The sequence below is a fragment of the Salvelinus namaycush genome, chromosome 5 (genome assembly GCF_016432855.1).
Source record: "Salvelinus namaycush isolate Seneca chromosome 5, SaNama_1.0, whole genome shotgun sequence".
NCBI classification, from domain to species: domain Eukaryota; kingdom Metazoa; phylum Chordata; class Actinopteri; order Salmoniformes; family Salmonidae; genus Salvelinus; species Salvelinus namaycush.
In genome coordinates, this window is record NC_052311.1 from 24213123 (window position 1) to 24225006 (window position 11884).

At 41.4% G+C, this 11884-nt stretch overlaps 1 protein-coding gene across 1 annotated transcript; it reads left to right on the forward strand.

Annotated features, from left to right (window-relative positions):
- The first annotated feature begins 4767 nt into the window (after positions 1-4767).
- Positions 4768-11117, forward strand: LOC120047440 (calcium-binding protein 2-like). The gene is made up of 6 exons (XM_038992968.1): positions 4768-4812; positions 9872-9902; positions 10052-10186; positions 10389-10498; positions 10686-10833; positions 11092-11117. Exons 1-6 carry the CDS (start codon positions 4768-4770, stop codon positions 11115-11117), a joined length of 495 nt encoding a protein of 164 aa, XP_038848896.1.
- Positions 11118-11884: the final 767 nt, after the last annotated feature.

Consider the following 11884-nt stretch of genomic DNA (forward strand, 5'->3'; position numbering starts at 1 on the left):
GTCCTGATTGAAGTTCTAAGGCCCCCTGCTCCAAATAAAAACGCTGACTCTGTCCCCATACTTTACGGTAGCTGCTTATCCTATATCCCATGTTTAAGTGTTAGCCTTGATGCTAACAGAGTTGTGTTGTTTATCTGTGTTCAGGGTTTATGTGGTAGCGTGTGTGAGGGTTTAAGCTCTTCATTGGCATCTGCTACAATAGGAAACTATAATTCGTAACAGATATCATTTTAAGCCCCAGGAGTAATAAACACCAAACAGTACGCTTCAGAGTCTTGGGGCGGGGGCAGTAGGTTTGCCCTCAGGAGTCTGGTTCCTCCCCTCTCCCCTGGTCTGGCCTGTCCTGCCTGGCCTGCTCTCCCCTGGCCTAGCCTGTCCTGCCTGGCCTGGCCTGCTCTCCCCTGGCCTAGCCTGTCCTGCTTGGCTTAGCCTGTCCTGCCTGGCCTGGCCTGCTCTCCCCTGGCCTAGCCTGTCCTGCCTGGCCTGGCCTGTCCTGCCTGGCCTGCTCTCCCCTGGCCTAGCCTGTCCTACCTGGCCTGGCCTGTCCTGCCTGGCCTGGCCTGCTCTCCCCTGTGCCCGTATTCGGCTCTGGTTCTGACTCACTGAGGCACTGCAGAGTTCCTGTAGTTGACAAGTTGAGTCACTGGATACTAATATCAGTATCTGACACCTGATCAGAACACAATACATCTACAGAATTACCGGCTCTTACACGCATATCACCATAGCGACCAGAGCCTTACTTCCAGTCAGGGGTAAGAGTCAGGTTACATGATGCGTGTCTACCTGAGTCTGTCTCAATACACACACACTTACCACACACTCCGTCCTCTAGGCATGCAGAGCAAACAAAGTGTGTGTGTGCATGTGCTTGCATGCGCGTGCGTGTGTGTTGTTGTGGGGTTGAGCTGACACCCATACTGGTCGTGTGACAGAGAGGTCTAATACTGATACCTGATCAGATGCTGTTCAGAACACACAGAACCAGAAACCCAACAGAGTGACATGATTAATTGACATGATCGATAATAAAATATCAATTAGATATGTAATCAGTTTTAATGGCAGTGGTTGCAACAATGTTTATCCTATCAACAGCATGAGTGTTGTTTACCAGACTTGTCCTGGGACTAGTCCTGATTTACCCTGTGTGTGTGTGTGTGTGTGTGTGTGTGTGTGTGTGTGTGTGTGTGTGTGTGTGTGTGTGTGTGTGTGTGTGTGTGTGTGTGTGTGTGTGTGTGTGTGTGTGTGTGTGTGTGTGTGTGTGTGTGTGTGTGTGTGAGAGATCTTGTTCTTCTTTCCTCGTGAACACCTGAAATCCACAAAAGGATAGTTAAAACCTCTTAAGTATTTTTAAATTTTCGCCTAAAATGACATACCCAAATCTAAATGCCTGTAGCTCAGGCCCTGAAGCAAGGATATGCATATTCTTGATAGCATTTGAAAGTAAACACTTTGAAGTTTGTGGAAATGTGAAATTAATGTAGGAGAATATAACACATTAGATCTGGTAAAACATAATACAGAGAAAAAAACATGCGTTTTGTTTTTGTATCATCTTTTTTGAAATGCAAGAGAATGGCCATAATGAATTATTCTAGCCCAGGCGCAATTTAGACGTTGGCCACTAGATGGCAGCAGTGTTTGTGCAAAGTTTTAGACTGATCTAATGAACTATTGCATATCTATTCAAAATGTTGTATCAAGACTGCCCAAATGTGCCTAATTGGTGTATTCATACATTTTCAAGTTCATAATTGTGCACCCTTCTCAAACAATAGCATGGTATTCTTTCACTGTAATAGCTACTGTAAATTAGACAGTGCAGTTAGATTAACAAGAATTTAGACACATCAGATATATCTATGTCCTGGGAAATGTTCTTGTTACTTGCAACGTCATGCTAATCACATTAGCGCACATTAGCTCAACCGTCCCGAGGGTGGGACACCGATCTGTAGAGATCCTATTTATTAAACAAGGAAAATTTTCCCTTGTGGCTATATAAATAAAATACAATGTGGTTTTAAAGTGGCAATCTGCAGTTGCTACATACATTTTGTGACTTATAAATGAATTATATATACCCATTGATTCTTGAATAATACAACTTCTAAATGCCTAATGAGCTTCAGAACCCAAAATATAAGCTTGTTTTACTCCAATGATTGTTAACAAAGTAAATGTAAACAAACACTATATTGCCTGAAAACATGGTTAAAACAATCATTTTGATATCATGGATGGTCAGTCCTTGCATCCATAGCTCGGTCTATGAATTTGAGAGTTGTTATATTTCTCCAGCCCCATCCGTCAGCTTTTTACTTTTTTACCTTTTTTTACAGTACGGGGAGTACACTTTTTTGTTGTTTCAGCTGCTGATTGCTGCTTTAAATTCTGCCAAATACTTATGGAACACTATATTTTGTACTATATTTTGTACTATATTTTGGACAGAAGCTGTCCTCTAGTGGTATTAAATTGACACTGCAGTGTTGAACTGCCCTAGAACTGACCTAGTACTTGTTAAAGATTCCGTCATGACATGAGCCAAAATGTTCGTTTGATCTAAATCCAAGTCTGTCTCCAAAAGTATAGAGGAAAAGCGGTCGGTTGATCTTGTAACAGACATCTGTCACTCAGTTAATCTTGGCACTCATACTTCTTATCTGCTACTATCACCATACGTCTGGGTTTTAATGGGTGTGAAAGAGAGAGAGAGAGAGAGAGAGAGAGAGAGAGAGAGAGAGAGAGAGAGAGAGAGAGAGAGAGCCGGAAGGGGTAGAGAGGGACATGACCAAACTACAGTATCAAATATTAAATAAATATTTGGCAGAATTTGATGCCAAGTTACATCAGGTAAGCCTCATCTTTGAGTGGTCATGGAATGTCACAAAATGTATATCCTACTACAAATGTTATTTATACAACACACACATGCACACGTACACACGTACACACACACACACACACACACACACACACACACACACACACACACACACACACACACACACACACACACACACACACACACACACACACACACACACACACACACACACACACACACACTCTCTGGATAGTAGTTGGGGCCATCTAGGCACCAATGGGCATAGATCTGGCATCACTTTACCTTCTCCCAATCCTAACCTTAACCATATGGGGGGGGAAACACAAATCTGACCTTAGACGAGCGTCTATGGAACCTAACCCCTAGCCTTATGCCCCCAAGGTTCATCATAAGGAGAATGGTATGCATTAGTAATAAGCTCTACAAAGTCAGGCTACCGTATATTAACATCTGCCCCTGTTGACAATAAATAAATCCTGTAGGTCTCTCTCTCTCTGTCTCTGTCTCTGTCTCTGTCTCTGTCTCTGTCTCGGTCTCTCTCTCTTTCTCTCTCTCTCTCTCTCTCTTTATACAGCATGTAATTCCCGTCAGTAGTCATAGTATTTATTTAGTCATGTGAGTCAGTGTTGTGGCACAGAAACACAGTTTAAATGTTGTCCTGGAGTGTCTGATATTATGTCCTGTGTCTCTGGATTAGACAGCCTTACAGCTCGGATTAGAACCTCTGTAATGCTTTTATCATGCACCAATCAGAGAGAATATTATATTTGACATCCAAGGAAAGCATGAAGATGTGTTTATTGATTTTAAAAACAGACCAATTAGAGCAGTCGCCTGTGATGCGCGTATTTGGTTTGGATATGATTAACACACGCATACAGTTAATGGTGTGTGTGATTCTAACATACGCACATACACACATCTAATGGTAGTCCAAAACAGCAGCTTGCTTCCAGGCTGTTTGAGCATCAGTCTCACTCTTGGCTCTTTTCTTCCTCGCTCATTTGTTGTTTCTTTCCCTGTTTTGCTTCTTGTCTTGTTCTCTTCCTGCTTTCCCGTAGATTTTTATCTCATGACCAGTTTGATTTTCTTTCTCCCTGTCTCTCTGAATGTTCCATCCTTTTCTCTCCATCACTCCTCCTTCTCATCATCTCTTTTCATCTTGTATCACCTCTCTCTCCAACCTGCCCTCAATTTCTCCCTTTCGTTGTTTCTCTCAATCTCCTTACTCTATCCGTTTCTCTTCTTACCCCTCAATCTCTCCCTTTAATCTGAAATGGAGGGATAGGAATTTTTAAATCCCTTGCGTTTGTCCCCTCTAATTCTCTCTATCTCTCCTCCCTCTCTCTGTCTATCTCTCCCCCTCTCTGTCTGTCTGTCTGCATCTCACCCCCCTACGTAGATGTAGTCATTTGAATGGTGTAACAAGCCTTGCTCCAGGGACAGAGAGAAGGAGAGAGGGAGAGGGGTAGAGAGATAGGGGATTTAAGAAGGGGTCAAATTGAGACTTGATGAGTGAGTAGGAGCGAGAGGGACAGAGTAATGCACCGCATTAACTCTTTTCTGTTCAGACATAGAAGTGGGCTAGGTTAATGTTTGTTTTAGGCGACCTTAAACGCAGATCAGGATGTTGTTTATGGGATTTAGGATCTTCTGAGTGTGGATTAGAGGTTCTACTGTATGTTTCATCTCTGATATGAACATCACTTCAGACCACGATGTGACTGGGTGATAGGACCTCCTGGACCCCACCTCAGAACTCTAATCTCGGGTGGGACCTTTGGAACTCCAAAGAAAGGGGGAAGAGAGAGAGAGAGAAAGACAGAAAAAATAGGAACAATAAAAATAGAATAGAGAGGGAGGGAAAAGAGAAGGAGGGTCAGGAGTGTTACTTCACACTCCGAGGAAAAGGGATGGGAAATTGTACTAAGCCATCCATGAAAAACAAAATGAAGAAGGTAAGAGCAGTTATTAGCTTTTTTTTAAAGATATGGGACGAGAGAAGCCTTTGCTTGCTTGCTATTTCCTTGTCTGTGTGTTGATGTGTGTAGTATCCTGGAAATATTGGCAAAATGTATTTTTTCTGCAAAGTACTCAATTTAGAATAGGTGCTGTGCATTTTTAAACAACATTGATCTGAAACAATTCAACGTGATTATTCTGAAAAACTCCAGTAGAGACAATCTATGACGTTTCCTTTTCACTTATATGCATAATGTCTCTGCATCTCTGTACAATGGAGATCTTTCTTTGATTATCTCCGAGCCTGATAAGCAGTATTACTCCCCAGAGATCTTTATCCTTGTGTTTCCTAAAGGGCAGGCCCAACAACCAGATCAATCTTGTACCAGACGTGGATTTTGATTCTACAGTTATTCTCAAGCGCATACAAGCATTTTGTTTTTATAGATCAATGTTGTTGATTTTTTTTAAAGTGTTCTCAAGACACAGAATTCTGTGGCCCACTGAAAAACAGTAAATGCATTTTCAAAAGGTAGTCGCCTTCTCAAAACTTAAATATATTCATCAATTCTATATGCTACTGTCACAATCGCTAATACATTACTCAAAAGAACATGACTGTCTGCAAAAAGATTAACACAAACATGAATTTCTCTTGAGTCTAAGCTGACAAAGCAGAAAGTTAGTGTGTGTTGTTTTTGATTCTAGTGATCAAAATATTTGCTTTGCAGTCACTAAATCATGAAGATCAAAATTGGAAATACAACTATCAAAAGGTGCATAATAATGGGAAATTACAATATTATTCCTGATCAAAAAGAAAATAGAAAATAAGCACACCGCTCAGGAATCCTTCATCAATATCTTCCCAATCCAATGCCATGTATTCAGTACTATACCTTCCATCGGCTGCAGAAACACAATCCAATGCCATGTATTCAGTACTGTACCTTCCATCGGCTGCAGAAACACAATCCAATGCCATGTATTCAGTACTGTACCTTCCATCGGCTGCAGAAACACAATCCAATGCCATGTATTCAGTACTGTACCTTCCATCGGCTGCAGAAACACAATCCAATGCCATGTATTCAGTACTGTACCTTCCATCGGCTGCAGAAACACAATCCAATGCCATGTATTCAGTACTGTACCTTCCATCGGCTGCAGAAACACAATCCAATGCCATGTATTCAGTACTGTACCTTCCATCGGCTGCAGAAACACAATCCAATGCCATGTATTCAGTACTGTACCTTCCATCGGCTGCAGAAACACAATCCAATGCCATGTATTCAGTACTGTACCTTCCATCGGCTGCAGAAACACAATCCCCAATAGAAATAAGGAAGGTGAATACAATGGGAGAACACAACTGATATGAATGTATAGGCCTCAATCCACACCAAAGTAAAGCTCTATAATGGAAGGTCACAACCCACTGGGCATAGACCCCAGTTCAACGTATAGTTTTGATTCACATTTGGTTGAGCTGTCAACTAATGTGAATTCAAAGTGAAATCAACAACAAAACATTACCCATGTCATTGGATTTCGGTTCAAAGTTGGGTGAAAAAAAACGATTGGCAAATTGATTTACCACATTGATTCCACATCATCACATAGATTTGTTTGGGGTTGAAATGATGTGGAAACAATGTTGATCCAACCACTTTTTACACAGTGGGAATGTTTAGGAGTAACCCAAAGTCCCTTAGAAGTCACTCCACTTTATTTTCTGCATATCTGCAATGTTGTAAAAAATCGTACAAATTTGACAGTCCCTGTTGCCTAGAGCTTTCCCTATATTGTACCTTCCATTTCCAATGTTGTGTAGTCGTATTTACTGATTGCCAGAAACAGTGAACACATTTGCAACCTTTTCTCTTCTGATGAAAACAACATGTTAATATTCTGTAAACAAAACACTTTGCATTGAATATTGCATTCATTGATGACAACTGTATTTACAGTTTTGTAAAACTGGGTCTAATACAGTATATGCAATCCAGGCATAAAGGCAAGAAACTTATCAGACATTCTGCAAATGTACTTAAGCATTTGATCATTGTTGGTTTGCTGTAGGTTAGTTTAACCACACTTCCAAAAAATGTTTGTACACAGGTTGAGAAAAACTGTAACTAAACACAACTCTGGTATTATCATATTGACTAGATGTAATCTGTAAGTGTGTTATGTAACACTGTGTTGAGTCTCTGAGTTGAGCAGAGTGTCTGAACACTTACCAGAATGAACGCCCCAATCCAACTCTGAGCCAAGACTGAGCCTCGGAAAACAGAGCAGAGAAAGAGATAGATGAGAGAGTGAGAGATGGAGGGAAAGCATAGGTTCTTGTAACCAATACACAGACCAGCACATAAACAGACAGAGAGCTAGACTTATTGGGCTGATGGTCTGCTGGCTGATAGGGCTTGTCATGTAGATAGAGTTAAACTTCTAAAAGTCTGACAGAGATTGCCAATCCTCCGACCGGGGCCAGGAGGGGCCCCGGTCGGAGGGCGAGGAGGAATCGGGTGAGGACGAGGAATTTAAGGCGCCACTGTCTGCACTGGTCCAGAACTGCACCATGTTACACAGGATCGTGGGACCCGCCTGCATCTTCCTCAAACAGGGCTTTGCAAGCAGCCAGATCGTACGTACACACGCTAGTGAACACATACACACACATACTGAGACACATGCATGCAAGCGCATACTCAATCACACACACACACACACACACACGTACACTTACAATTACATACTAAACTATTCACACACACACCAACACACACACATCATGATCATCTTCCCTTCCTTCTCACCACATAACATTCTCTCCCCAATCATTTCATTTTCATCATGGGACAACCAATCAAACGTGCTATATAAAGTACATACTGCAGGCAGAGAGGAGTCCAACCAAACCTTGATGTGGTGTTGCACTGTGTTTATCACATACAGGGAGATTCCAAGAAGAACATCCATAGTAAAGAGAAAGACATCTACAGGGATTGTCTCTCCCTATATTTCTCTGCCACCAAACAAACTCAACCTAATGACCTACTACACCAAAACAGGCACGACCTACAGTGTGTGGACGTGTGTGTGTGTGTGTGTGTGTGTCAGTAAACAATTCACATTATATGTCCAAGGGTCTTACTTACACTAAACCACCTACATTTCCTAACCCCCCCCACACTACCCAATAATCTGGTTACTACAGTGATTTATGTTTTGTGAAAGTATTTTACCGGGTCCATAATACAAACATGGCTCATACAATGTAATCTGTGTAGATTTAGGTTCAGATATACAGTACCAGTCAAAAGCTTGGACACACACCTCAAGGGTTTTTCTTAATTTTTATTACTATTTTCAACATTGTAGAACTATGAAATAACACACATGGAATCATGTAGTAACCAAAAAAAGTGTTAAACAAATCCAAAATATATATTACATTTTCGATTCTTCAAAGTAGCCACCCTTTGCCTTGATGACAGCTTTTCACACTCTTGGTATTCTCTCAACCAGCTTCACCTGGAATGCTTTTCCAACAGTCTTGAAGGAGTTCCCACATATGCTAAGCACTTGTTGGCTGATTTTCCTTCACTCTGCGGTCCAACTCATCCCAAACCATATCAATTGGGTTGAGGTCAGGTGATTGTGGAGGCCAGGTCATCTGGTGCAGCACTCCATCAATCTCCTTCTTGGTCAAATAGCCCTTACACAGCCTGGAGGTCATTGTCCTGTTGAAAAACAAATGATAGTCCCACTAAGCCCAAACCAGATGGGATGGCGTATTGCTGCAGCATGATGTGGTAGCCATGCTGGTTAAGTGTGCCTTAAATTCGAAATAAATCACAGACAGAGTCACCAGCAAAGAACCCCCACACCATCACACCTCCTCCTCCATGCCACACATGCGGAGATCATCCGTTCACCTACACTGCATCTCACAAAGACACAGCGGTTGGAACCAAAAATCGCAAATTTGGACTCATCAGACCAAATTACAGATTTCCACCGGTCTAATGTCCATTGATCAAGTTTCTTGGCCCAAGCAAGTCTCTTCTTCTTATTGGTGTGCTTTAGTAATGGTTTCTTTGCAGCAATTCGGCCATGGAGGCTTGATTCACGCAGTGTCCTCTGAATTGTTGATGTTGAGATGTGTCTGTTACTTGAACTCTGTGAAGCATTTATTTGGGCTGCAATCTGAGGTGCAATTAACTCTAATGAACTTATCCTCTGCAGCACAGCTAACTCTGGGTCTTTCCTGTGGCGGTCCTCATGAGAGCTGTCATCAAGGCAAGGGGTGGTTTCTTTGAAAAATCTCAAATAGAAAATATAGTTTGTTTTGTTTAACACTTTTTTGGTTACTACATGATTCCATATTTGTTATTTCATAGTGATGAGGTCTTCACTATTATTCTACAATGTAGAAAATAGTAAAAAATAAAGAAAAACTCTGTAATGAGTAGGTGTGTCCAAACTTTTGACTGATACTGTATTATATCTTTAGAAGCAGTGTACTAGATAGATATAATATTTAGTCTAACTTTGCAAAGCATCCTGGTTTACTCTTTCTAATAATGTGTGTCTACTGGCACGCTACAAATCACATGTACCACCTCTGCTATTAAATGAATCATACCATAGCAAAAAGATGTAGATTTTATCAAGCAAAAACAAATGGCAGAATTTCTCTCTCTTCTTTTCTCTCCTGCTTTTTCTACCTTTGGCTGATTGGTTCCCATTGTCTTTGTGATTGAGGCCCATTGTGTATTTTCTAATATCAGTGGTTGAACATTTTGTGTTTGTTGATCTTTAGATTTACATCTGTGTGTTTGACGGCAGTTTTTGTATCAACATGAAAACATGCACGTACGTTGTTTGTCTTGTCGCGGGTACATGAGCAAACAGATTTTGTCGTCGTCGTACGTCTCGTGGGGTTGTGATGTAGTGCGTGTGTGTGTGTTTGTGATGCAGTGTGTGTGTGTTCATGTGCCACTACCAGTCTGCTTATGTGAGTGCCTCTGCTACCTCCAACAGGACAGGGACCTACGACCAGAGGAGATTGAAGGTAGATTTTCCCCTTCTATCTCACACAGTCAGAATCGTACCATGACATGTTTTACAATGTACATTCTCTAATTCTTACCCTGTGAGTGTACTTGTATGTTTGTGTGTGTGTGTGTGTGTGTGCGTATGCGCGTGCCTGTGTGTTTGCAGAGCTTCGCGAGGCGTTTGTGGAGTTTGATAGGAAGAAGAATGGTTATGTCAGCCACAAGGACCTGGGAGAGTGCATGAGGACCATGGGCTACATGCCCACAGAGATGGAGCTCATCGAGCTGGGCCAGTCCATCTGTGAGTCGGATGTCATCATCACGAGACAGCGGAAACCACAGAGTCATGGAATATCTGAAACTCTTGAGTGCTATGGCGGAATTTAGGTTGATTATTGCAATGAATTATGAACCAAGGAAACACAAAATCAAGGAATATTTAGGCAATGAAAGACATATTGTAACCATGAGTAATAGTAGTAATGTTTTTATGTGGTCTGTAGGTGGCGGCAAACTAGACTTTGAGGACTTTGTGGAGCTGATGGGCCCAAAGATGCTGGCAGAGACAGCAGACATGATCGGAGTGAAAGAACTGAGAGATGCATTCAAGGAGGTCTCTCTCTCTCTCTCTCTCTGTCTTTGTCTCTCTCTCTCTCTCTCTCTGTCTCTCTCTCTCGCTCTCTCTCTCTCAGATTGTGTGGTTTCAAAGCTTACAGAGGTGGTTGCTGTCTTTCTCAATGTGAGTAACTGTCACTTTAGCCCCCTTTCTCTCTGTCCCTTTCTCTCTCTCTCACACACAGTTTGACGCTAACAGTGATGGTCAGATCAGTATAATGGAACTGAGGGAGGCTATGAAGAAGCTGATGGGAGAACAGCTGACCAACAGAGAGATCGACGAGATCCTCCGAGACGTGGATCTCAACCGGGACGGACTGGTCGACTTTGAGGGTGAGAGATATGTGTGTGTGTGTGTGTGTGTGTGTGTGTGTGTGTGTGTGTGTGTGTGTGTGTGTGTGTGTGTGTGTGTGTGTGTGTGTGTGTGTGTGTGTGTGTGTGTGTGTGTGTGTGTGTGTATGCTCAACTTCAGTACTGATTTATATTTGTTAGAAGCAGCGACTTGGGTTTTTTGTTGGTCTGTGTATGGGATAATCATGTCTCCTTTTCATTTAACTCTCTTTCTGTCATGATCTCTCTCTCTTTTTACAGAATTTGTTCGAATGATGTCACGCTGAGATAACCATATGGCGTTGTTGTGTAACAACTGGAAAAGGGACCACTACATTTGTAGTGAACAACTGGAAAAGGGACCACTACATTTGTAGTAAACAACTGGAAAAGGGACCACTACATTTGTAGTGAACATTCTTGTTCTACTGACTGGACCTCGGTTTGTTATTTTTTGTAAAGCAGCACTTAAATTGAGTGAACACTTAATAGTAGTTCTACAAATCTTCTAACTCAAGCTGTGACAGTTAAATTGAACATGGATTGGTTGTGACATATCAAAATCCTAATGCTTGGCTGTCATGAGTATCTCTTATCTTTTTAAAGTGTCTTTTTTTTAAGTGAATGTTTTTACTCTGATTGTATGTGTGTTCAAAGGTTCAACCTCGTTTGTCAAATGTGACGTTATTTTCAAGTAAAAAGTTGTCTGTGTTGTTTCTATCGCTGTTTTTATGTGCTATCTTAAATGTAATCATTTCTAAGAAAACGTTTGACTAATTCATTCATTGATGATCATTTGATAATAAAATTAGACACATTTTAATGCAACGTAAGACTAAATAGGGACAGGAATTTAGTTAATGAAAATTATAATTAATGTCTATGATAAATTCACATTCTCCACACACATTATGGCACCTCTTCTGTTCAAGGCAAAGATCACGTGGTGGCATGGAATAGATTAGTTTCAAGGCAAAGAACACGTGGTGGAAAAGATTAGTTTCAACCAACTCAACTGAGCAATTTTATGAACTTCTATGACAATGGAAAACAT